Here is a 24,909-nt window from a genome sequence, read left to right as displayed (position 1 = left end):
CAACAGTTAATATTAATTTAATAGCACGAGTCAAGGTGATGCCTAAATATGTTTGTTATTCGAATAAAGTAATACTTTCCAGTTCTTCAAAAAGTACATTTGAACTACAAACAGCTCTAAGGCTCACACAGGAATGCAAGGTTGCTTTATGAGCAGGGTCTTTCTCCAGCCAGGCCCACCAGAAAGTAAGGTTGCGCTCATGTATCCAAGGCAACACCAACCCCCACTCCTCACCCATGCTGGTCAGAGACCAGCGTTCAGCTCTGGGGTATAATACCACTTCTTCTATCTCTCTTTCCAGTCCCGGGAGATGGAGGATGGGAAAGGTGACAGAGGAGAGAGAGAGTCCGAAGACACAGACGAGCTTCTCTTTACCGGTCAGACATTCTCCAAACCAGTATCTGAGTCCTCTCCTCACGCGTGTTGTGTTCTGTCTCTCTATCAAACGCTTTGATCGCTTCTGTCTCCGTTTAGATTTGGAGGACGAGAGCGGTGTGTTTGGACAGTCCTCCTCCCCTCTGAAACTGGACCACTGCGACCTTCTCCTGGACGCTATAGACGCGCAGCTGAGCCGACTGCAGGTCACTATGAGTTTCTTGTCCTTCTTCTAGAGCAGTTTCCCAACCCTGGTCCTCGTGTATGGAAGCAAATCAGTGACAATCTTTTGAATTTTAAAAGGCATTGAATACTTAATATGGAAATGTAAACACCACCAAATGTGTTCGTTTTGAATCCACCTCTTTAAAATTGAAATATGAATGAAGATCTGATCCCAAATATCACCTAAAATGGAGTGGAAAAGGTTGGGAATGGCTGACCAAGAAAATGCAGGACAGTGGGTAGTACTGGGGACCAGTGTTGAGGAAGGCTGATCTAGAACATGCACTTCCTTATCTTGAAGTCTCCTTAACCATGTTGGTTTATTGCTTTTCAATGTTCGCAGGTACAGAACCACAAACATGACATCAGAAGTGCTGGTACGTCAGACTTACTTGGAATAGTTTAGTCTGTATGATTAGTCCAGCATTATCAGAATACGTCTCGTGACGTTATCATTTCCCTCCTATTCATGTTACCAGAGCTGAGCAGGAGCCAATCAGAGAGCAGGGATACGGGACTGGGAAGTACCATAACAACTAACAACACCCCCGTCTCCTGTGTCGACCTGGTACCTTCCTGTATCAAGGATCAATCCATAGGTGAGAAAAAGGGTCTGTCGCTCCCAGATTAACCCCTGTGCTGCCTTCGAGTCACATGACCCAAAGGTTCATAACGAACCATCGTTGTGTTTACCCAATTTTACCCAATACAAAAACAAATAAAAATACTTTTCTTTTAACCTTTGCAATGTGGGGGGTAAAGTTGTCGCAATACGATGGTGGGATAACACAAGGGTTAAGAGGTGACAGTTGTTTGGTCATGTGACAGTTGTTTGGTCATGTGACAGTTGTTTGATCATGTGACAGTTGTTTGTTCTCTAGCGTTTCACTCTCCTCTGTCTCCCTCCAGGTCTGGTCCCTCGAGTGCCCAGCTGCAGTAGTGGAACAGGGGCTGTGAGCGACGGACCGTCCAGTGTGGAACCTGATGGAACCGGGGAGAGCAAGTACCAGGCTCCGAGAACCAGACTTCTAGCAGGTACTGCAGGGTTCCACTCAGAACCCACGCTGGATCTGACCTCTGATTGGCTGTCTAAGGAAGAGAAGGGCGTAGGTCTAACAGTATGTCAGTGATCAGAGTCAAAGGACAGTGTGTATTTACCAGGCACAGTGCAAAGTAACAACCCGTCAGTTATAACAAGGGAACTAAATCACGCTGAATTACAGCGAATCACAACATTCATGGCAGCCACTTCCTGTTTCCTCCCCCAGGAGTTCCTGTGTTGAGTTTCGACACCGTGACCATCGACAGCGACCTCGACTCTGTACGCACAGAGAACATACGACAACACATCAGACCAAGTAAACATAAAAAATAATGTGTGGAATTAGATGAGTTATCAAGTTCAGAGTCTGGCCAAAGATCATAAATGCCACCTGCTGTGTGTCATCCTAGGATGCAGGTCAGTCATTCAGTCGATGAGGAGTATGGACGGGCTGTACTCTGATAAAAGTGACATTGACACGTCTCCTAACACACCAGGTAAGACTCCCAGTACCAGGAAGACCGATGATCTTTGACCCTGACCTTGCCTAGACGGGGCTTGTGCTACCTCTGCCCTTTGCTTGTGATGGCAGGTCATGCAGTGCTGACAGTCAGCCATGGAAGGGAGGCCAGGAGGAGTCTGCTTTCCCGCAAACATCATCCCAGCAGGAGAAACACTCCCAGAAACACTCCCAGGTAACACTCCCAGAGACACTCCCAGAAACACTCCCAGAAACACTCCCAGGTAACACTCCCAGAAACACTCCCAGGTGACACGATGCTGCTCAAACTGGGCCGTGTGGCTCACCTTATTGTTGTGATGATGTTCAGTTGGTGACCAAGGAAAGACTATCAATAAAAAGGATTGTCCAGGTGTTTGTTAGCACGACCTTGGTCCTATCTTCATCCCGCCACTTGCCGTCTGTGTGGTGGCAGGTACGTGGGTGATGAGGATGATGACGAGGAGGAAGACACGGATGCCGGTGTTCGCTGGCGGAGGAGGAGACGAAGGGATGACAAGTCGGACGAGCTAGCCAAGCTCCGACAGGTAAACACATCAATCCTTCCATATTCCTCCTAGTTTGTGAGTGTGAAATACTGTCGTACTGTCGTGCATTTCCAAGATCCATGATCTTCTGCTGTACTTTCCTTTCCTTTAATAAAAGCACCTTCCAAAATGAACATAATATCAAATGTAAAGTGTGTGTGTGTGTGTGTAGGACTGTGACGAGGAGGAGGAGAGACTGAGGTTGAAGAGAGCTCAGCTGTGTGCGATGGAACATTCCCTCTCTGACCTTCTACACAAACGGGAGGTACTTCGTCACGTGCGATGAGTGCGTTCCTCATCATGTTATTAACTTTGTTACCAACATGACATGGTATCTCTGTCCTGTGTCCCCGCCCCTGCATGACGACCACCCTATCCTGCCCGACCTCTCATGCTCGTGTCCCAGCATGCCTTGCAGGAGCTGGAGCAGCTGCGATTGGAGGACGTGAGCCTGGAGAGGGTACCACACACCGTCCTCCACTCAACACACTTTAGTCAAATCAGAATGTTTGAGTAAAACCCTTTTTCCCAGCTGTGCCCCACAGGGCTTCACATACGGCCATAGAAATGCCCCTCAGCCAACCTAAACTCTCAGTTCCCGTATACCGCGCTGACAGTGTCCTCTCTGTGTGTCTTCCTGTAGAGCTTGGGGCGTTCAGGAGTGAGCGTGTCTCTGCTGGAGAGAGAGGAGATGGAGAGGCAGCTGGACGGCGCCAAGACTGAGCTCTTTACAGAGCAGCGGAGGTCAAGGATCAGACTGGACTCTTTACAAGAGGTAACGTAGAACCACCGTCCTTAGAGAAGACCATAGAACACAGCGGAGGATGTATTACCTACTGCTACTGGTTGAACACTTCAATGAGTGTCTGTGTGTGTGTGTCTGTGTGTGTGTCTGTGTGTGTGTGTGTGTGCGTGCGGGCGGGCGGAGCAGCAGCTGGAGGAGGCTCGTGAGGAGCTCCAGCGTGTGACAGACGAAGAGAGACTTCTGAGGAGCCGCTGTGTCAGGCTGGAGGAGGAGAGACACAGTCTGGAGGTACCCACCTCTCCTCCCCATCCACACCTCCCTCCGCTCTACCTCTCTCTGTCTCTCCTCCTCTCCAGTCTCTCTCGCTACCTCGGTCCCTCTCTCCTCTCCTCCTCCCAGGCTGTGGAGCTGCAGGTCAGCGGGCTGAGGAGGGAGCTGGGGGAGAGGGAGTCCAGGGTGGGGGCTCTGGAGAAGATCCTAGCCCAGAAGGAGCTGCGGCTGCTGGGTCTCCAGGAGGAGAGGAGCGCCCTGGAGGAGGAGAGGGAGGGCCTGCGCGGGGAGATCCAGAGCCGGGAGGACCAGCACCTCGCCGCCCTGAGAGAGGCCCAGGAGCAGGCACTCCTCCAGGGGGTGAGTGAGGGAGGGGTGAGGGGGTACTGGGAGAACTCAGATGTGAGCTGGTCTGAGGTGGAAGAGAAAGAGGTTTGATGCGTGTTTGTGTTCGTGTCAGCGGCGAGAACTGCAGCAGCAGAAAGAAGAGCTGGCTGTCGTCCACAAGGAGGAAGTTCAGCAGGTGAGAGAAACTGTTGGATCTCCTTTAAAGGTCAAGTGATATTTACGAAAAAATCCATGTTGTTTTTGTGGGTGAGAACTGGAAGGAGGCCAAACTGAGAGGACGGGGGTCTCTCCTGTGTCCAGGTTCAGAGGCAGGCCGAGGCAGAGACAGCTGCAGCTCTGCTGGAACAGGCTCGGTCTCACACACAGCACCTTGAGGCCGTGCAGACACGCATCCAGGTGAGTGGGTCACACTGGGTCACACAGGGTCACACAGGGTCATACAGGGTCATACAGGGTCAGGCTCAAACATACGTCAGCGGGTGGTTTCATAAATAAATAAACAGTGTTTCATGTTTCTCTGCCCTCGCCCAGCACAAGGAGGAGGAGGGGAGAGAGCTGAGGAAGGCTCTGGAGGAGCAGAAGGAGGTGGTGAAGAGGCGCGAGGAGGAGCTCCAGGCTACAGTCCAAAAGACGGTAGGCTCAACGGCCATCGCTCCGTCCTCCCCACCGCGGTGGAGGCGGGTGGAGCCGGGTGAAGGTAGGTGGAGGTGGGTGGAGCCGGGTGAAGGTAGGTGGAGGCGGGTGGAGGTGGGTGAAGGTAGGTGGAGGTGGGTGGTGACGTGAGCCGCTGCCTGCAGGTGGAGGACGCCGTGGAGCAGCAGAGGAGGAGGGGGGAGGAGGAGAAGGAGCAGGCGGTGAAGGTGCATGCTGGGATGCTGGAGGACCAGCACAGGGAGGCTCTGGAGAGAGCCGGGGCAGAGACGGAGAGGGAGAGGAGACACGCTCTGGGTCTGCAGAACACGGTGCTGGAGCTGCAGCAGGTGAGAGCAGCCCTGACCCCTGACCCCCCACCCTGCAGAGGATCATCACCAGGACCACACACAGTCAAACCAGTCATTTCCCATCCCCGCCTCTCTCTCTCCCTCCCCATCCCTCTCTCTCTCTCTCTCTCTCTCTCTCACTCCCTCCCCTCCCCATACCTCTCTCATTCCCTCCCCTTCCCTTCCCTCTCTCTCTCTGTATCTCTCTCTCTCTCTCTCTCTCTCCCTCCCCATCCCTCTCTCTTTCTCTCTCTCTCACTCCCTCCCCATATCTCTCTCCCTCCCCTTCCCTCTCTCTCTCTCCCCCATCCCTCTCTCTCCCCCCCTTCCCTCTCTCTCTCTCCCCCCATCCCTCTCTCTCCCTCCCCTTCCCTCTCTCTCTCTCCCCCCATCCCTCTCTCTCCCTCCCCTTCCCTCTCTCTCCCTCCCCTTCCCTCTCTCGGTCCCCTCAGAGGCTGCAGGAGCTGGAGCGTGAGGCATGTGGCCACCAGGGGGCGCTGGTGTCCGTGCAGGCCGCGCTGCACCGCACCCTGGGAGACGAGCACCAGGCTGAGCTGCAGAGACTGTGCACACGCATGGAACAGGTCACACACACACATTCACACACACACAGACACACAGACACACACACACACACATACAGACACACACCGTTTCACAACATAACCAGTATACTGTCCCTGTTGACAGAGTGAGGGGGTATACTTTATGTTATGGTGCAGCCCAGTGGTTAGAGCATTCAACTGCAGATCAAGTGATCGCGGGTTCAAATCCCCTCCTTAACATCACAGAGGAGTACAGCTAAACACACACAGGCTGTAGTTTGTGTTTGTGAGGTGACGGGGCAGGCTGTGGTTGCAGGAGAGACGGGAGGAGGAGTCACGGCTGGAGCAGAGGGCCTGGAGGGCGGAGGAGGAGGCGGGCAGGCTGAGGAGCCAGCTGGCTGGCAGGGAGGCGGGGGCAGAGGAGAGGACAGCCAGGCTGGAGCAGCAGGCCAGGCGCTGGGGCCAGGAGCTGGGGGCCGAGTGTGGACACCTGCAGCTGCTGCTGGAGGACAGCGGGGCCCCTGGGAGCCCCGGCGAGCCCCCTCACTGGTACAAACATACACACATACAAACACACAAATAAATAATACACTAGTAATCAGAAGGTCGCTGGTTCGATTCCCGGCCGTGTCAAATGATGTTGTGTCCTTTGGCAAGGCACTTACATTTACATTACATTTAGTCATTTAGCAGACGCTCTTATCCAGAGCGACTTACAGTAAGTACAGGGACATTCCCCCCAAAGCAAGTAGGGTGAAGTGCCTTGCCCAAGGACACAACGTAATTTTGCACGGATGGGAATCGAACTGGCAACCTTCAGATTACTAACCCGACTCCCTCACTGCTCAGCCATCTGACTCCGCTTCACCCTACTTGCCCTCGGGCGAATGTCCCTGTACTTACTGTAAGTCGTTTTGGATAAGAGCGTCTGCTAAATGACTAAATGTAAATGTAAATACCTTGCAGTTCCTCTACTGTGCTGTGTTTCTCCCTCAGTCCTACGGTGGCTCAGGCCGTCCAGACCTTGCGGGCGCTCAGGGTTCAGCTGCAGCAGGAGATGTCCTTCCAGCGACGCAGTGCCCAGCACCTCAGCAGAGACAAGGTCTCTGACAGCTTCTTCTTCTTGTACTGGGGTTGTTTGTACGTCAACTTGGATACTAGTGTCTGCTAATTGATCTTCTTCTTGAACACACGTATGGAGTGTTTTCTTTCTTCTTCTGTAGGAGCGAGAGTTGCGTTTGCAGAGAGAACAGCTGGAGATGGAGAGAGAACAGGCGCTGGACTCGCTGAAGGAGAGACTCATCCAGGTACGCACATCACAATGTTCTTCAGAACCACGCTCACACAAAACCACCCTCCACGGTGCTGCGCATGTGGACAGATTCTTGTGGCGTGCGTGCATTCACACGTGTGTGTGTGTCTGTGTGTGTGTCGTGTGTTCTTCACAGGAGCACATCGAGGAGCTGAGCAGAGCGACCCGGGCCCAGCAGGGGGGGGGCGTGGCGTGGTCCCTGCACAAGCAGCTGCAGGATAAAGACCAGGAGCTCAGGCAGGTCCAGAGGAACATGGGTCAGTGGAAGGAGCAGACCAGCGCTCGTCTGGCCTGCAAGTTTGAGCAGGAGCTCACCTCCGAACTGGAGAGGTAACGCACTGCACTGCACGGCAAAAACAGCCTGTCAAAATTAGAAATATTAGTTGTGAGCTTACTCATGCTTAAAACAAGGACATTTGACTGCCTGGATATATATATATATATTTTAATAATGTGTTGTTTATTTAAATTAAGTCACAAGTCATTTCAAGAAACAAGTCCAACTCAATTTAAAAATCTAATAACAAGAATACTACACTCACATGTAGAGTTATTACAGTGTGCAATGGCACTTTTCAGACCAACGTTGTCGTATTCCTCATCATAAAGAAACGACCTGTTTACTGTATATAGATTATCTAGAAATATACAATATAGTATATGTATCGTTTTTCAAATTCCATTGAGTCGGTTGTGTTTGCGTCTCCACAGGTGCAAGGCACGGTTGTTGAAGGGGAGGTAACTGGTTTCAGCCTGTTTAGACTAGCCAAACCTAGTCTAGTTTGACCATGCCTAGATTCTGCTTTACTGACTAACCTTTATGCTCGACATTTCTGCCACTGGTGCATACGTGTCCCTTACGTGTAGTTGTGTGTGTGTGTGTGTCTGTGACGTCCTGTGATGTGTGTGTGAGAAACATCCTGTGATGTGTGTGTGTGTGAGACATCCTGTGATGTATGTGTGTGTGTTTCGTAGGAAGGCCCCCAAGGCCCGAGAGGAGAAACAGAGGACTCTGGACCAGCTGGGGCCCAGGTTCCCCCCCTCCTCTCCCCCCCTCCCCCCTGGGGCCTCCCCCCCAGACCTGGCCTCTCTCAAGCTTCTGCGGCACCTCCAGGGCCGGGTCCAGCAGCTCCGGGCTGAGAACCAGGCCCAGGCCTGCAGCCCCTCGCCCCCCAGCAGGGGCCCCCCCACCAGGGGCCCCCGGGACCTGGCAGGGTCCTACCTGGAGACGGTGGGTGGTCCGATTCAGCCGAAAGCAGATTTACACTTCATGCAGTAGAAGGGGACGATCACACACATCTGAATGTGTGGACCTGTGTCGTCTCTGGATGAGTGTTTTTTTCGTCTTGCATTCAGATCGCGCCATCGCAGCACGGCGTTGGGTTCTGGAGCCCCTCGTCGTCCACAGCGACCCAGAGCTGACTCCTCGACCAGGCACCACGTACGCATGACAAGAAGTCATTAAAGGACTTTCAAAGTGTCACTCGATCGCTCTCCCGTAGCCTGAGCAGATTTCGTAACTGCTTAACGACTGGCAGGTCACAGTGACACCGTGACAGTACCGCTCGTCAAGTCGTCCCTTTTCTCAGCCAAGCAGTTTGGTTTTACTGCAGGGCTCAAGGTTGGGGACAGGGCGTGGGTGAATGAGTGATCTGGTTGCTGCATACCACAGAGATGACACACAGTGGTCAGGAGGTTAGTGGCAGGGAGGGAAGCCCTCTGAACAGGCACGTTGTCTTTTGTAAGATTCACTTCCAGAGTTTCTACAGTTCTGTTATAAATCCTAACTTCATATTGTGTGGATTTGACCATTAAACAGTGATATTTTTTTTTAACTTTGTAATTCAAATAAAAGAGCGTCACATCTTCAGCGACAGTCTTTATTTAGAAACAGATACAAAGTAGTAACACTCAATGTTTCTATCAAGATGCATGTCAGGAGAATACAATCAAACTGTACGACGGTGAATATCCACAATTTCATTTTCACCAAAACGAAGGAAGTGTCAACTGTTTTCCCCCCCATCTAAAGGAACACGACGTCAGGTAACGGTCGAACAGCAAGCTCACATGCTTTCAAATCATGTGGGGAAAAAACTGGACTAAACCAGAATTGAATTGTCAAAATGCAACTCTGACAAAAAAAATAAAGAAGCTCAAGCTGTTTCTGTCTGCCTTCAAACTAAGTAAAAAAGCAGTTTCATTCGTCTCTAGACACCAAAGATGTGGCTAAATACAACCCACTACTCCTGCACGTTGTGTAATTATGAGTAAATGGCGATATGAACACACAACATTTGCTAAGTGTCGGTTTCCTTCAAGGATATTGAGGCTATGGCAAGGTCACACAGTCCGTTGGAAAGTCTGAAATCTTAAACATGTACTGGTACTGACTGTTAACACAGACATAGCTGGAGAAAATAAACTAAATATTTCTGGTCCCTTCTCGATGTCATGCCCTAAAACGCACCCCCCTCTGGATCCGAGTTAGAAGACATCTCCAAAGACGAGCACCGAGTGATTGTACCAACAACTGATTGCAACGCAAACTTGGCATTAATTTTGGCCAAAGGAGCACAAAACCAGGAACCCAACACCACCGACACGCTGATCAGCAACCGGGCCTTGGTCTAAATCTGTCCCCCTGGCAACAGTAACATAGCGACGTCCAACCCATTCGTTCCAGGCTGAAGCTCACGGCGTCAGGGGGGCAACCGCCTCTACAGCTCCATGTCCTCTTCTCCAGAGCTGCCCCCCGGGAGTGGGTACGGCCCCCCTGGGGGGCCTGTGGGTGTGAGGGGGCCGGAGAGGCTGGGAAGGGGGCTGGGGGCCGGGGGCGGCCGGCTGGCTGCCTGCTGCTGCTGCTTGCGCTGCTGCCTCTGCAGGGTGCCCCTGAACCTCCGGGAGAGAGTGTCCTCCGGGGGGCGCCACACCACCAGCTCCATGCACGAGTGGCTCCTGGAGGAAACAGCAGAGGAAGAGGAAACAGGGAAGCCGTTAGCGAGCACGTGCAGCTCCCCAGGGAGACTCACACAGACAGGGGGGAGGAGGGGTCAGGAGGAGGGGGAGAGACTCACACAGACTGTGCCACCGTGTGGGGGAGAATGTCTGTGATGCCGCGTTGCAGCCCCAGCTTCAGGCTGTCTGACATCACCAGCACCGGACGCCTGGGCAGAGAGTCCACGTCCAGGTCCTCGTCCTCATCATCGTCCTCCAGGGTTATCCTGCGGTCACACAGGACAGCACAGGTTACACAGCACCACTGTACCACACAGGACAGCACAGGTTACACAGAAACACTGTACCACACAGGACAGCACAGGTTACACAGAAACACTGTACCACACAGGACAGCACAGGTTACACAGCAACACTGTACCACACAGGACAGCACAGTTTACACAGCAACACTGTACCACACAGGACAGCAGTTTACACAGCAACACTGTACCACACAGGACAGCAGTTTACACAGCAACACTGTACCACACAGGACAGCACAGGTTACACAGCAACACTGTACCACACAGGACAGCACAGGTTACACAGCAACACTGTACCACACAGCGCCAGAACTGACATGCTGCTGCTCTGTGGTTTCTGTTATTGTCTTTGACGGGTAAAGGTGTTGTTATACATAGCACTTCTTTTAAACTGCAAATATGTCGTCCCCTCACACACACACACACTTTTTATCAAGAAAATCATATTTAACGGCCCCATCCTCAGCTGTGGATAAAAGCGTCTGCTAAATGGATGAAATATAAATATAACTGGTTGCTATGACTAACTTGATTTAAGCTTGCCCTCTAAACTCAATTTAATCTTTTGTTTTTCTTCACTCACCTCTCTTCAATCTCCTGTAGTCTCCTCTGGGCAGCTTCCACCTCCATGAGGAAGCCCTCTGTCTCCTGGCGGGGCTGGGGCGCCCCTGCCAGGCCCTGCAGTAGGAGGGGCTGGACCGGGGCCGGGCAGGGCTGGGGCGGGGCAGGGCTGGATGGCCCGGGCAGAGGGCAGGCTGGGCCTGGTGACCCTGGAGGCCAGCTCTGACACATGCTGGGGCTGGAGTCTCCAGGGTCACTTCCCATCGTCAGTCTCCTTCGCTTGGCACTGCATCCTCTGTGGGTGCACACACACACGCGAACACACGTGCACTATTTGTACATCGCTTTGGATAAAAGCATGTGCTAAATTTAGAGACAGTAAATATTGTATGTGTTTTTTCTTCTTTTTTTAAAACAAAGACCACATTAAATAGGATTGGTGTTTAAAAAAAAGAAATTCTCACTCGTCATCTGATCTTCTCCTGTGCTTCCGTAGGCAACGTCTCTCCCAGCTCCTGAGACAACATATTTAGTTTTTTGTACTTGAACCAACACTACAAATCTGAGTAAAACATTCAGCCTCCAACACGTTTGAAAGTAAACAACACCGTGTAAGTAAAACGTAAAGTCAAAGTTAACGCTAAACGTTCGTTAAATAACCGACGCTTACGTGTTGGCAGGGGGTAGAGCCAGCAGTGAGTGAGAAGTGCTCGCTGGGCTGATGTTGAACCCCGACGTTTGGGGCATGCTGGTATGGCATGGGAATGGGTACATCGCAGGCAGAAACCCCAATTCGCTGCTCATCTGACTGGGGTGGTGATGCATTGAGCTTCAAGCTAGACTGCACGGCGGAGGGCCGGACGGAGAGCGGGGCGATGGGAGCTAGATAAGATGCTCAAATGTTCTAGAATGACAAGGGACACATGAAGCAGATGTATAAAGATTATACAAAAACATAACAAAATATATTATATTGCATTCATATGGTTCGTCTGTAACGTTAAGCATGCATTGTCATTTGATACGAGGGACTTGACACTTATCGTGATAACTTATATTAGTCAAAACAACTTCAGCTAACTTTAGCTAGCTGGTATAGCTAGACTATAGCTATACTACCAGTATCGACCTCGCTTTTTAGCAGCAGAAAGGCATAGATATTCAACGTAAATGACTGTACCTACGCAAGGGTTGTGGCTAAGGCAAATATTTCGGAAAAATAACTCGACACAATGTATAAGTGTGGCCAGCGAGTTTTCCAACTTGACCCGCCCCCTGATTGTTGTTGTTGTGTCTGACTTGAGCCCTGTTGATCTCGGATTCAATACTGCGAACTCACCTGTAGGCCGTTTATCTGTTGTCGCTCCGTTCATTTACCGCCATTGTTTTCCACGGTTGCAAAGTCATTTATGTGATAATTTTGGGGCTGATTACTTAAGTGAATGGGTAACGTTATCGCGTCCACGTCGGTTCAGACAGTGAAGCTTAGTAGAGGGTTGTGTCAAGTTGAGTCGCAGGAAAACGTCGTCATCACACATTCTAGATTCTAGAAAATACCGCAAAAGTCACATGGCGTTCCTGGGTCTTGTAGTTTAGACACAAAAACGTATCGTATGAAAGCAACTAGCTTATTATTCTTGGTTGTAAAATAAAAATATTCTCGTGGAAATGCGCCTTTGTTTTTTAAAGCACTTAGCCCAACCCCGTGAAAAGTATTCATTTAATGATGCTTGATACAGCTGTTTTAAAGGGGTCGACACTTCTGCCGTGTCAGGTGACAGGTCATATGACCTAAAAAGCTACGTCAACATCAGGTCGTTCAAACTTGTTTTATTGGGTTGTCCCTACATTTAACCTCCGCAAGGTTACTTTCATCGCTGCAGCTTGTGCAGAAGCAGCTCACGGACATTGCAAGGTTGGTTGGCATTGTTTTGTTATCAAAACCAACACGAGGTATAATACACGTATATCATGTTTACGATCAATATTTTAATCTTTTTTTTTTTTCCAGGTTTCGTAGATTTTTCAGAATGTATGTCCTGTACATCTTGAGTGGGTTATTGGCACTGGCTAGCAGCAAACCATGTGGTAATTATCTTATTCTGACTGGTAGGACATTGTCTGCCTGTTGTTCCATAGCCTAACTGTCCCTTAACCGCTTCCAATGTGATGCAAGTGACCCTGGCAGAGCTACTGGGAAAGTACTGAGACATGTAACATGACTCGCTGTTTGTCAGTGATTGAGTAATAGCGTATTTGTTCAAACGTTTAAACTAAACGCTGATCCCCTCTTAAAATAACTCTCAAAGCATATGTTTAAGGACAACTCTTTTATATCTGTCCGAAAGATTTAAAAGTAACTTCAGTAACAGTGCGTATAATCCATGCACTGTGTAAATACCATCGAGGACAATGAAAACTGTCTGGTGTGTGGAAACTATACTTTTTGGTTATTAAGTTGCTGAGGTCTGTGTCTCCTGTCTTTGGGTTAGTGTGTTACTGCTGATACAGCAGAGAAATGTGGCCTGTTGTACTGACCTTGATGACACAGTGCGAGTCATTTTTATATGGTGTCAGTCAGTTTTGTCGCCATTGACGAAGCGTTTTTCTAGGCACATTTCCAAGAGCACTATCTGTTTGGTGATATGTGAAGTATTATATGGGAAGTTAACTGAATGTGATGTTTGTCCAGAAACCGCCGAGTCAGATCACAGTGAGCTGCTCCTGTCTCTGAATAAGAAACTGCTTCGCTCTCTGGAGGACCAGGTCGCCCTCCCCAATCCCAGTGTGCACCTGGCCCTACGACTGTCCACTCATCACAACCTCGACAAAGAGAGTAAACACCTCAATGCGCTGAAAACACGGCTACACGACGACATCGAGAGGTACGCGTACACCTAGTCCAACACCTCGTCGTTTCGTATCAAGGGAACACTTTGAGCGCAGAACCCTTCACATTTTTTTAATAGCGTTTCTGGAATATGGATTATCGTTGTGCTGTATTATTTCACATTAACCCTCGTGCTGCCTTCGGGTCACATGACCCAAAGGTTCATAACGAACCATCGTTGTGTTTACCCAATTTTACCCAATACAAAAACAAATTAAAATAATTTTCTTTTAACCTTTGCAATGTGGGGGGTCTGAGACAGCCCAACGGTTAAAAGAAAATGCTTCACTTTGTCTTTGTATGCGGTAAATCTGTCGCAATACGACGGTGGGTCACAATGACTGATGGGTCAGAATGACCCGAAGATAACACAAGGGTTAAACACATTAGTCACTCGTAGGGTCTTGCTCCCCCAGCTCTCTGTCTAGGGGCCAGGCTGTGTCTGGACGGCTGGCCCTCTACGTGCTGGCCCTGAAGGCCTCCTGCTACGACCTGAGCTCCCTGACCTTCACGCTCAGCCAGAAGAGCGAGACTCTGCTGACTCACCTGAAGAGACAGATGGAGCAGGAGAAGGAACACATCGCCTGTGAGTGCTCAGTGTTAGATTGCAGATCGAGAAGAACACCCACCTGTTTGTTGTTCTGGAATAAAAGCGTCCGCTAAATGAATACATTATCATTATCACATTATTTAAAGGGCAACGCAATCCTAAACAAGCCAACTAGGAATAACTACCATGACTGTAAGACACTGTTGCTACGATAACTGGGACTTGGAACTTACAATAACTTCTTTAGCGATGCCTCCTCTGTTCCTTAGTCAGCCATCGTCCCTTGACGACCTACTATCAGTACTCTCTGGGCGTGCTAGCTCTGTGTGTGAGCGGGGTCCGCGTCAACACGCACGTCAGCAACAAGCTCATCAAGGCCGTGGAGCACGGACACATCAAAAATGGCGACTTCGACTGTATCGGTGAGTGTGACCGAGGATACCGCCTTAAACGTGTCTCTCTCAGCTGGAAGTTTCGTCTGTAACTGTTCGGTAAGAGAGCAGTAATACTCACAGTAATAACTGTGAGTACCATGTAGTCTGAGGCCTTCCCACAATGCCTCTCTCCCTGCCTTTCCTGTCACATGTCACTTGAAACTGTCCAATAGAGCGTGAAAAACAAAATACAATCACATACTGTATGCAGTATATAAAAGATGGCCGTCGCTTGGTTCTGTCTCTCCAGACAGCTTGGCCATGGCTGGGATGGCGTTGCAGTGCGTGAAGAACGCTGGGCTGCCGGATCAGGCCTCGCTGGATCAAGCCCTGGCCACCATCAGAAACAAGCTCCTCACCTCCAGACGGGCTGATGGTCACATTGGTAACGAGTACAGCACAGGCCTGGCAGTACAGGTAACCATGCAGACACTTCCTCTCTCCAGACTGGAGTAACGATGATGTATGAGGGTGCAGCTCGGTGGTTGGAGCATCTGTCTGCAGATCTAGAGGTCCCAGGTTTATCTAACCACCTCCCTTGTCCATCGCTTTGGAAAAAAGCGTGTGCTAAATCAAAACACTATCACGTTTATGATTTATTCATGAATAAGATGTCTTCATGACCTACACATGTGACTATCGAAGAAATAGAATTTCAGGAAATAGAATTTCCTAAACCCTGACACTAACCTGAGGCGTTTGTGTTGTGTGTGTCGACTGTGCGTCACAGGCCCTTCTGGCGATGGGCAGCCAGGTAGAGGAGTGCGCTGCGTCCATGACGGCCATGATGTCAGACGCCCGGGGGGGATGCTACTCCAACCCCATGGCTGTGTCCCAGACCCTGCCTGCCCTCCAGCACACCTCCTACCTGCAGGTGAAGGACAAGCAGTGCCGCGACGAGGACGGTGAGCACAGGAACACTTCCATGCACAAAGATCAGCTCAGTGGTTAGAGCAATTGTACCCCCATCAGTACGTCGCTTGGGATGACAAAGTCGAACATATATATATATATATATATATATATATATATCCTCCTGAAGGATGAAATTGTACGTGCTTAATGAAAACACTACATTGGTTACATTACAATACAAAGACAAATGTAGTTTTAGGTTAGGTTACGGAATTTTCTGAATCTCTCTCTCCCGTGGCTTGGTTTGGGCATCCCCCTGCAGGCAGCCTGGTGCTGGAGCCTGGGGAACCTGTGGTGGTGCTGCCCAGCCGCGCCCAGGTGGGGCTGCAGGTGGAAGTGGTGAAGTCCAACGGGGCCGCCGCTGTCTTCCAGGTGGACGTCCCGGCCGGATCCTCCCTGCTCGACGCCCTGGAACTCCTCCAGCAGAAGAACCAAGACTTCACGTCAGTCAAACACCTTTTTTTCTATTTTTATTTTTTAAATATATATCTTTTGTGTACCTTGATTCGTAGTTGGAGATGAGAGACGATTGTAAAAATTTAAAATGTATATCCTTGTCAGATCCTTCAACCCAGGACAATGACAGGTTGTGTGACAACACACAGGGTCAGGGCTGCGAAGTAACTTGTCAACTTGAAGAAGCAGAACCTGATGGTTCCTGTCCCTTGTCCCCCACCCCCCGCCTCCCCCGCCCCCCTGGGGCCCCTGTCCTGCAGGTTTAAGAAGGAGGACAGCCTGTGGGGGCCCTTCCTGAGTGTGGTGAACAAGGAGAACGCCAGGCAGACAGATCGGAGATACTGGCAGCTGTCCTCCGACGGTGCTGCTCTCAGTCACGGTAAGAACACAGCCATGGATGGAGCAATCACACACACACACTCACACATGGACTCACACACACATACTCTCTCACACACACACACTTCACATACTTTGAACCAAGATGGTCCATCTGGTTTAGTTATTTTTGCGACCTCTGTCTCTCTTTTAGGGATCGTCGACTTCAAGATAGAGAAAGCTCAGCACATCACCATCAGAAACGCAGTGTACTGAGAGCCCGGAGAGGAGACCAGCGTTTCAATTTCCTGTAGTCTGTTGGTTAAATCAGCATGCGAGTGTCAGAACTGCTTGGAGATGAAGGCGAAGGAGAAGGAAATTTTTTGATTGTTTTGATTCACAAGCTCCAGATCACCACATGTAAATCTCTCAGTATAAGAGATTATAGTAAGAGATTTATCACTACATGTATCCAGTTGTGTCATCTTAACCTCAAATCAGATTATTCAAATTTCAGTTAACCTCAGTTTAATCGAGCTATCGCAGTTGTGATTACATTTACATTACATTGCATTTATGCATTTAGCAGACGCTGATTACTATGACTATGAGTGACTATGACATTTGTATTTTGTATATAATTGCTGTTATATTCCAAATAGTTAAATATGACTAATTTGCTTTTAATAAACGGGTTTGGATGTTTACATGACTTGTTTGAGTGCATCTATTTCTAAAAGCGACGAGAGGAGGTTGTGTCAGAAGCTCACAGCAGGGGGCAGTAGGGTTCTGTATCGTTCGCCCAGGAAAAAAACCCGGAAACAAAACGTCTCAATCATAACCTTATGGCGCCGGCAGAACACGTGAGAGACCAAAGCTTGTGAAACCTTGCTCTTTGCAAAAGTTCAAACGCTTCTAAATGGCATAATGCCGTCATGGTGGTCGCAATGTTATCAAAGTACTGCTGCATTTTGTTGAGTGCAACTGCGAAGCGGTTTATCGGTTCTGAACAAAGGCGGATTCTGAGCTCAACCACGGCTAGACGGGCGACCAAGCGCTCGCTGTCGAGTTTGACAAGTCAAGTAAAGAGGGTATCTATTGAAGGCAACATTGGTAAGTGACTTCAAACCTGAAAGAAGTTTGACATTAAATTCAGTCACGATACGAACCAAATCGAAATCATTGTTTATTTCTTGTTTGCGTGTCAGCGGTGGGAAAGTCAACCTTCGCTCGGCTTCTGCAGGCAGCCAAGCCGGACTGGGAGGTTGTCTCTGAACCCGTTAGTAAATGGCAAGCAATAGAGAGCAGCTCTAGCCAGGTAAGATAACCCCAATGTAAAATGTCTAAATACATTTACAATTTAAATCCAAAGTGACGTACGGATAGTCCTAGAAACCAGCAGTGTGTACCACAAATGGACGTGACATCGGTCGTTGTTTACTGTTGTTTCAGCAGAGCGACCCAGCCTCCCAGCCCTCCTTTAGTAACCTCCTGGAGATGATGTACCAAGATCCTAAGCGCTGGTCTTACACATTCCAGACCTTCTCCTGCATGACCCGCCTGCGGACTCAGCTGCAGCCTCCACCGGCCCGCCTGCTCAGCTCCCAGGACGCACCTGTGCAGGTTTTTGAGCGCTCGGTATACAGTGACAGGTGGGCTGAACGGGAGCATTGTCAGGCAATATGACGTATTCAGATGCAAGGTATACCTCAGTGGAAGAGAGTTTGACTGGATCAAGAGGTCACAGATTTAAACCACACCCCTGTATGTTGCTTTGAATAAAATCAAAACAAACACAGCTGCTTGTGGTCATGCCTCTAGGTATATCTTTGCCCTGAACATGTTTGAGCTGGGCTGCATCAACGCTACAGAGTGGTCGGTCTACCAGGATTGGCACTCCTTCCTGGTGGAGCAGTTTGGCAGCCAGGTGGAACTGGAGGGTGTTATCTACCTCAGGGCCCCCCCACAGGTACAGCCATGGACACACACACACACACACACACCATCTCTCACTCTCTCTGACACACACATATCATCTCTCTCAGTGTTTAGTAGAGCTTGATAGTGTTCATGTATAGTGTTCAGTAGTAGCTGGTGGTGTTCATGTACAGTGTTCAGTGGAGGCTGGTGGTGTTCATGTATAGTGTTCAGTAGTAGCTCGTGGTGTTCATGTATAGTGTTCAGTAGTAGCTGGTGGTGTTCATGTTCAGTGGAGGCTGGTGGTGTTCATGTATAGTGTTCAGTAGTAGCTCGTGGTGTTCATGTATAGTGTTCAGTAGTAGCTGGTGGTGTTCATGTATAGTGTTCAGTAGTAGCTGGTGGTGTTCATGTATAGTGTTCAGTAGTAGCTCCTGGTGTTCATGTACAGTGTTCAGTAGTAGCTGGTGGTGTTCATGTATAGTGTTCAGTAGTAGTGGTGGACACTGGTGGTGTCAATGTGTAGCTCTAGAGGTTGTATCTGCGTTCCACCAGACTTGTATGGAGCGCCTGGGTCGTCGTGGGCGGGTGGAGGAGAAGGAGGTGGAGCTGGACTACCTGGAGGGACTTCACACCCAGCATGAGCGGTGGCTCCTGGATAAGACCACCAGGTGAGTCCTGACACCTGACACGCCAGCACTGAGCTGCTGTCAACCATCCAATCATCACGCTCTGTTTGTGGAGCTATCGTCTACGCCCCCAGAACTGAGCCTAACCCAAACGAAGCCCTCAACTTAAACTCAGATTTTATAAAACAGGGCAAGTTGAACCTAGTCTTCTGGATCCATGGTGATGCACTGTGATGTTTAGTTTGGCTCTGTCTCTACAGGCTGCACTTTGATTGGTTGACAAAGGTGCCTGTCTTGGTGATCGATGCGAGCGTCGAGTTCGAGTCGGACCCTGAAGTACGTGCCGAACTCGTCTCACAGGTACGCTGGCCGTTTGGGCCCCATGTCGACCCGCACTCGAAAAAGCTACCCAACATTTTCCCCTCGCCTGTGCAGTGTGCATGTCGTACCACATTCCACCACACAGTGGCACACTTCCAATACTCCTGCAACAAACCAAAACACAACAGTGTCAAAGATCTTCCGCTTATCATTTCTCACAAGTGTTTTCCACTGTGTGAACTACATTTATATCTTATTGAAACTATGATCTAACTTCCACTTTTATGACATCTGGCGCATTGTGTGTGTCATGTGTTCTGTATTGAAATGGGATCGTAGATTAGTTTTTGATGGTGCTGATGACACAGATCCTGTTATCACTTCCCCTCCACAGGTTAAGGACTTCTTCAGTGGATTATAAGAAGCTGCCACAGAGATGATGTTTTCAATCAAGAAGTTAACCTTTGAACCTCAATAACTGAAACACACTCACAGATGGAAACTTGTTACAAAGCTGTTTATTCCAAGTAGTTTTAATGACCTGTCAATTATTTACGAGCCCATTAGAGTCACTTAGGATTCAAATAGGATTAAGCTATGGCATTTACAGTGGCATAAAATATGGAAAAGTTCAATTCCAGCGTTTAGGTATCTAGTGTTTTGTATGTTTCAGTCCCAGATTAGATGGAATTTAAAGTGAAGTGTCCGTTATCCGTTGTGCGTCATCCATGGACAAACTGACCAGGATCAGCACCAACATATTGAAAAGAGCAGCATTTCTAACTCTTCCAAACTGTAAATACATGTGAAGTTCTCAAATATAATTAATCAGATTTTTTAAAATCGTATTCTGTAGCCTAATGTATCAACAGAATGTAACAATTTTACTACTTACTTGTAAATTACAATGTTATTTAGTTGTTTAACTTGTACTTGTATTAAGGCATCTACGTTGCTTGACATTGGATTTATTTATTGAAGAACCTCAGCCTAGAAATGTTAGATATGACCTGTAGTTGTTGTGATGTGACCTTTGAACTTCTGCTACCTCTGGGTCTCAACTTACATTTTGAAATAAAAATCTTATCAGGATTCATGTCTCGTATAACCCTTTTTGATTTCACTGTCATTTGAAAAGGTTTCAACTAATGTTAGTTTTTCAGCGTTTTTACAGTCAAAGGAGTGAAGGAGATGGTGCATATGCACCTCAAAGAGATGGTTAGTCCCTATGAATACTAATGCCTGGATAATTTCATAGAACAATGACCTTGGATCAGTGTGTTTCCCCTCCACACCCCCATCTCTCTGATGTGCATGGAGGATCAGAGGGCTGGCAATGACAGGGTCATCAAAGGGCAGCTGTCCACTATAAAAGCAGTGTCTCGCGGTCAGACTGCTCAAAGCATCAGTACACACCAGGACCAGTACCAGCTGGGCGAAGCAGGCTCGTGTCTCACATTTTCAAGCGAATCCGAACTTTACGGAAAGACTTTACTGGTGACCGAACGCTGTTATAAAGGATGGGAAGTTTTGCGCAATGGGTTCTCTGTGCGTGCCTTTTCTGCTTCTCCCCGCTTGTCAGCCCGACGCACGAGAGCCACGAGCCTCGGTTTCAAAAGAGCCTGAACAATTCAGAGTCTGGACACGTGAGCACAGCTTTCCATCCAAACAGGTACCCGCTGTATATGATGCAGCTGTACCGCTCCTTCAAAACTTCGGGTTTTCCACAGTCCCTGGCTGTAAAACCCGTGAGCGCGCACAGTGACAGGCCCACTCTACGCGATTCTGACTCCGTACTCAGTCTTATTGCAAAAGGTAAGCTATCTATTAGCTATTTCTAACATTTCGGTTACAAATGAGGTAAATAGGCCTTCAAGTTTGCAAACAATATGCACTGTACGCACGTAGGCTTTAGCCTAGGCGGCATATGCCATGTAACGCATTTGTTTTCCCTTTTGACTTCCGGTGTTGTTCATACACTAGTTTGCAGTGAAATGTTTCAAGTATTAGTTTTCAGGTATGGCTATTGCAGATTGACCTGTATTTCAAGCAAGGGGGTAGACAACCAGACGACTTGGTTCCCTGCCCTCTCCATCACTGCCACCCTTATCTACGTTATCGGATCCTCCCTTTGTACAACCCAAGTGTCAAAATGCTTATTCGACTTTAAAGGGTTTCTCTGTTTTATGTGAGTGGGTGTGTGTATTAGCTCCTCAGACGCCCTAGCACGAGGGGTTCAATACACATCCGGTCCTCTCCTCCCTCCCTCTCTCTCTCCAGCGTTTTGGCTTTTTCTGACTACAGCAGATTGGACGTATCTGTGAGGACTGCAGCGCGTAGTTTCTGCCAGCTGTCTCTTCAGTCACGTTATGGTGTTTAACGACTTTCTTCTTTATTTCCAGGTTGCCATCAAGTGGAAAATAAATGGACCGTTACCTTTGATATGTCCTCCATCTCCGCTGCAGACGACGTACAGCTATCCGAACTTCGGATCAGACTACCGGCTTTTTCAGCCTCCAAACGCGTCACCGTAGACATTTATCACTCTCGCCAGCAGGACTGCAAACCGAGTAGCACTCCATGCCCGGAGGAGAAGCTGCTCCTGGGCAGTTTTGGAGCGTCCCCCGGCGATGCAAAGTCCACCTGGAAGGTATTCAACGTCACTGCCTTATTAAAGTACTGGCTGCACCAGGGAGACACGCTGGCGAAGTCTGAGGCGACGGTGGAGGATGTGATGGAGGCAGAACACGGGAGCGGGGCGGAGGAGGACCGGGAGGTGGTGGGCATGCCCCGTCGTGGACATCTGGGTGAGAGGCACAGCAAGCGTCATCTTACAACTGACCGGGTCATGATGGTCATCTTCTCCAAGCACAACCTGCATCAAGGTGGCCATAACGTGTCCACCCTCATACACACTGTTGAGCGCTCCAAATACGTCACCATGGACCGGGTCAGTGGTGGACCGAACGGCCGACGCCACAAGAGAAACCGGGTGGAAAGGGTACGGTTGGGTGGTGTAATTGCGGCCACTGCGTCTCCGTCTGAAGCCGTCCAGCGGCCGTTATGTCGGAAGGTGGACATGTGGGTTGATTTCGAGCAGATCGGTTGGAACGAGTGGATCGTCTACCCAAAGCGCTACAATGCTTTCCGGTGTGAAGGAGAATGTCCTACACCGGTTGACGAGTCCTTCCAGCCCACTAACCATGCATACATGCAGGTAAGATACAGTCGTTTCTCTGTGTGCTCTGTTGTTTTGGAATCATAATCATACAGAGCCTACTTACTCCAGGCCTAGAGAACAGAGTTTATAAATTACAACTGAATTAAAGCGCGATATGAAATAGCTAACTTTTTTCTGTTTTCCGGTATTTACAGAGCCTGTTGAGACTCTACCATCCCGAAAGAGTGTCTTGCCCCTCGTGCGTGCCCACGCGCCTCAGCCCGCTGTCCATGCTGTACTACGAGAACGACGACGTGGTCCTGAGACATCACGAGGACATGATCGTGGAAGAGTGCGGTTGTCATTGACGACCGGTACACAGACGGATTAAACACTTAAGGACACTTGACCACAAGTATATTATTTATTTTTATCACTTGGTTATCTGTTGACGCTGCTGTCAGCGATCCAAGATACTTATTGTACCATTTGATGATCCTACTATGCACTAGAGTTCAACTGTATTTTATGACAATCTTCACATTTTATCCATGTCATGACATGTTTTGTTATTTACAACAATTTAATGTTTATTTTTTTGTAGAAAATGTGTGCGATTATAATATAGGATTTTTTTCTATAGAATTATGTAAATGTGGGCTTTGTGAACTACATGACAATAAATACAACTGAATTAAGAGAACCCTCAATCTGTCATAACAGTATAATAACAGTGTAATAAGTGTAATAACAGTATACTAACAGTATAATAGTGTAATAACAGTATAATAACAGTATAACAACTGTGTAATAACAAGTGTAACAACAGTGCAGAGATGGCAAAAGTACACACATCCTTCACTAAAGTAGAGGTACAGATACTCATGTTTAAAAAGACTGGTGAAAGTTGAAGTACTGATGTACTATTTCACTCAAGTTACAGTAAAATAAGCAGGGTTCGAATTACGGAGGGGGCTTGGGGGGGTTTTACCCCAAATTAAGACTTGGACCCCCCCAAAAGAGGTAAAGGCAACAGGTCAGGGGGGTCGATACATTTATCGTTCTTACCTGTAATCGTAAATATTACTTTATGCCCTGGAGAAAAAGTTGACCCCCCGATTATCATTGTATAATTCGCACTCTGGTTAGTATGTAACCCCTTTGGTCATTTCATCCAAAAAACACAGTAACCCCTTTGGTCATTTCATCCAAAACACACATGCTAACCCCTTTGGTCATTTCATCCAAAACACACATGCTAACCCCTTTGGTCATTTCATCCAAAAAACACATAGTAACCCCTTTGGTCACTTCATCCAAAACACACATGCTAACCCCTTTGGTCACTTCATCCAAAACACACATGCTAATCCCTTTGGTCATTTCATCCCAAACACACATGCTAACCCCTTTTGTCATTTCATCCAAAACACACATGCTAACCCATTTGGTTATTTAATCCAAAACACACATAGTAACCCCTTTGGTCATTTGATCCAAAACACACATACTAACCCCTTTGGTCATTTCATCCAAAAAACACTAATCCCTTTGGTAATTTAATCCAAAACACACATGGTCATTTGATCAAAGGGGTTAGCATGTGTGTTTTGGGGTAAATGGCCAAAGGGGTTAGTATGTGTGTTTTGGATCAAATCACCAAAGGGGTTAGCATCAGGGTTCGAATCATGGGGGGCTTGGGGTTTGACCCCCCAATTAAGACTTGGACCCCCCCAACACACTATCAACGGAAAAGAGAAATTGTTTATGTTACGTGGTGTTACGTTTGGGGGGATGGAGGAGCAGGAAATAGAGGTGACAGGTTGAGCGCCTCGCGCCCCCTGGCCCTAACTAGCACGAGATGAAGTGACAGAAGGGAAGGTTAAGACGCACGTGTGGGCCTGCTGGCTGGGACTAGCCCCGCCCACCTCATGCCCAGACACATCCAAGCACGTAGCCGTTTTACTTGGAATAAATCTGCTATTAAAATGACTTACATATGCCTTCCTTATGTCTCCATCTTTATGTGAAATTCAGCATTTAATTTCATACTGTTGTAAAATGTACAGGAGGGTAAGGGGTATTATATTAGTACTGATTTGAGTCAAGAATCAAGTTTGTTTATGTCAACCATTACAAATAATTTGTACTAAACATGTGACCTCTGCTGCTCTCTAACCATAGTGCACCAAACTGAAACTAACATGTTTCTGCTACCTGATGTTATTGTAGCTTAGCAAACTAATTTAATATATCAGTAGCAATGGCAAAACATTTATCCATCGTGATGTTTTACCCCCAAAACGTCACACTCCACGACAGACGGGCCTTAAAAGTTTTCGGGTCGACTGACACTGGAAGCAGACGAGGTCAGCGCCTGAAGAACGTGACAGAGCTGTCGAGGATTCCACCACCAGACGTCTGCAATCGAAGAGGGGAACGCTCAACCAGGAATGACGAGTTCTCCTAGAATTGTCAAACTGCCTGAACAACTTCACCCTTTAGTCTTTTGAAAGGGAGCTGTCAGACGCCTCCTGCTCTCTGTGTGTTTGTCAAGCAGGTTTTCATTGTCCCCTACACCTACTAATGGGGTGCTTGTTCAGATT

General features: G+C 48.5%; 4 protein-coding genes across 10 annotated transcripts; 3 read left to right on the top strand and 1 right to left on the bottom strand.

The window, feature by feature from the left end:
- The first annotated feature begins 310 nt into the window (after positions 1-310).
- On the top strand, positions 311-8,687 carry si:ch211-102c2.8 (trichohyalin). Its single transcript, XM_062451813.1, has 26 exons — positions 311-377; positions 475-581; positions 944-977; positions 1,080-1,199; positions 1,510-1,635; positions 1,869-1,958; positions 2,053-2,139; positions 2,235-2,337; positions 2,578-2,689; positions 2,862-2,954; positions 3,096-3,134; positions 3,333-3,464; positions 3,621-3,722; positions 3,834-4,064; positions 4,165-4,227; positions 4,353-4,448; positions 4,584-4,685; positions 4,850-5,032; positions 5,485-5,616; positions 5,894-6,126; positions 6,574-6,679; positions 6,801-6,884; positions 7,026-7,219; positions 7,601-7,627; positions 7,865-8,120; positions 8,246-8,687. The coding sequence occupies exons 1-26, from the start codon at positions 311-313 to the stop codon at positions 8,309-8,311; spliced, it is 2,985 nt and encodes a 994-aa protein (XP_062307797.1). The 3' UTR covers positions 8,312-8,687.
- A 66-nt stretch (positions 8,688-8,753) lies between these two features.
- Positions 8,754-12,273, bottom strand: ccdc117 (coiled-coil domain containing 117). 2 transcript variants are annotated; one of them, XM_062451924.1, is made up of 6 exons: positions 12,053-12,273; positions 11,384-11,617; positions 11,178-11,228; positions 10,736-11,008; positions 9,967-10,113; positions 8,754-9,847 (listed from the first exon to the last, which is right to left on the bottom strand). In XM_062451924.1, the coding sequence occupies exons 2-6, from the start codon at positions 11,536-11,538 to the stop codon at positions 9,610-9,612; spliced, it is 864 nt and encodes a 287-aa protein (XP_062307908.1). In that variant the 5' UTR covers positions 11,539-11,617; positions 12,053-12,273; the 3' UTR covers positions 8,754-9,609. The 2 variants fall into 2 exon arrangements, with proteins under 2 accessions (XP_062307908.1, XP_062307909.1); XM_062451925.1 differs by lacking the exon at positions 12,053-12,273 and adding an exon at positions 11,898-11,997.
- Positions 12,274-12,610: 337 nt separating this feature from the next.
- Positions 12,611-16,983, top strand: tcn2 (transcobalamin II). 2 transcript variants are annotated; one of them, XR_009928533.1, is made up of 11 exons: positions 12,611-12,628; positions 12,725-12,801; positions 13,406-13,598; positions 14,020-14,189; positions 14,423-14,575; positions 14,838-15,004; positions 15,318-15,492; positions 15,765-15,945; positions 16,219-16,337; positions 16,491-16,821; positions 16,866-16,983. XR_009928533.1 is itself a non-coding variant. In XM_062451880.1 (10 exons), the coding sequence occupies exons 2-10, from the start codon at positions 12,744-12,746 to the stop codon at positions 16,550-16,552; spliced, it is 1,278 nt and encodes a 425-aa protein (XP_062307864.1). In that variant the 5' UTR covers positions 12,611-12,628; positions 12,725-12,743; the 3' UTR covers positions 16,553-16,983. The 2 variants fall into 2 exon arrangements, 1 of the variants encoding a protein (XP_062307864.1); XM_062451880.1 differs by having other exon boundaries at positions 16,491-16,983.
- Positions 16,984-17,094: 111 nt separating this feature from the next.
- spaw (southpaw) lies at positions 17,095-22,967 on the top strand. Of its 5 annotated transcripts, none has more exons than XM_062451884.1 (7): positions 17,095-17,389; positions 17,485-17,594; positions 17,732-17,928; positions 18,098-18,245; positions 18,749-18,864; positions 19,083-19,182; positions 21,546-21,818. In XM_062451884.1, exons 1-7 carry the CDS (start codon positions 17,212-17,214, stop codon positions 21,675-21,677), a joined length of 981 nt encoding a protein of 326 aa, XP_062307868.1. In that variant the 5' UTR covers positions 17,095-17,211; the 3' UTR covers positions 21,678-21,818. The 5 variants fall into 5 exon arrangements, with proteins under 5 accessions (XP_062307868.1, XP_062307866.1, XP_062307870.1 ...); XM_062451882.1 differs by having other exon boundaries at positions 17,096-17,389; positions 17,729-17,928; XM_062451886.1 differs by lacking the exon at positions 21,546-21,818 and adding an exon at positions 19,538-20,235 and having other exon boundaries at positions 17,097-17,389; positions 17,729-17,928.
- The last annotated feature ends 1,942 nt before the right edge of the window (positions 22,968-24,909 follow it).

Source organism: Osmerus eperlanus, chromosome 25, assembly GCF_963692335.1.
Source record: "Osmerus eperlanus chromosome 25, fOsmEpe2.1, whole genome shotgun sequence".
Taxonomy (NCBI): domain Eukaryota; kingdom Metazoa; phylum Chordata; class Actinopteri; order Osmeriformes; family Osmeridae; genus Osmerus; species Osmerus eperlanus.
The sequence above is the reverse complement of the archived record's forward strand: the minus strand, read 5'-3'. Positions and strand labels throughout refer to the sequence as shown.

What these genes read in the sequence shown, in the direction of transcription:
- si:ch211-102c2.8 (XM_062451813.1), top strand. Translation starts at nt 311, where the DNA reads ATGGAGGATGGGAAAGGTGACAGAGGAGAGAGAGAGTCCGAAGACACA. An exon ending in AGGAGAGACACAGTCTGGAG is followed by an intron (nt 3,723 to 3,833) that starts GTACCCACCTCT and finishes TCCTCCTCCCAG; the next exon opens with GCTGTGGAGCTGCAGGTCAG. An exon ending in CTCACCTCCGAACTGGAGAG is followed by an intron (nt 7,220 to 7,600) that starts GTAACGCACTGC and finishes GCGTCTCCACAG; the next exon opens with GTGCAAGGCACGGTTGTTGA.
- ccdc117 (XM_062451924.1), bottom strand. Translation starts at nt 11,538, where the DNA reads ATGCATCACCACCCCAGTCAGATGAGCAGCGAATTGGGGTTTCTGCCT. An exon ending in GCTCTACCCCCTGCCAACAC is followed by an intron (nt 11,229 to 11,383) that starts GTAAGCGTCGGT and finishes ATGTTGTCTCAG; the next exon opens with GAGCTGGGAGAGACGTTGCC. An exon ending in CTACAGGAGATTGAAGAGAG is followed by an intron (nt 10,114 to 10,735) that starts GTGAGTGAAGAA and finishes GTGTGACCGCAG; the next exon opens with GATAACCCTGGAGGACGATG.
- tcn2 (XM_062451880.1), top strand. Translation starts at nt 12,744, where the DNA reads ATGTATGTCCTGTACATCTTGAGTGGGTTATTGGCACTGGCTAGCAGC. An exon ending in GGCTAGCAGCAAACCATGTG is followed by an intron (nt 12,802 to 13,405) that starts GTAATTATCTTA and finishes ATGTTTGTCCAG; the next exon opens with AAACCGCCGAGTCAGATCAC. An exon ending in CAGAAGAACCAAGACTTCAC is followed by an intron (nt 15,946 to 16,218) that starts GTCAGTCAAACA and finishes CCTGTCCTGCAG; the next exon opens with GTTTAAGAAGGAGGACAGCC.
- spaw (XM_062451881.1), top strand. Translation starts at nt 20,664, where the DNA reads ATGGGAAGTTTTGCGCAATGGGTTCTCTGTGCGTGCCTTTTCTGCTTC. An exon ending in ACTCAGTCTTATTGCAAAAG is followed by an intron (nt 20,959 to 21,545) that starts GTAAGCTATCTA and finishes CTTTATTTCCAG; the next exon opens with GTTGCCATCAAGTGGAAAAT. An exon ending in CTAACCATGCATACATGCAG is followed by an intron (nt 22,361 to 22,518) that starts GTAAGATACAGT and finishes CGGTATTTACAG; the next exon opens with AGCCTGTTGAGACTCTACCA.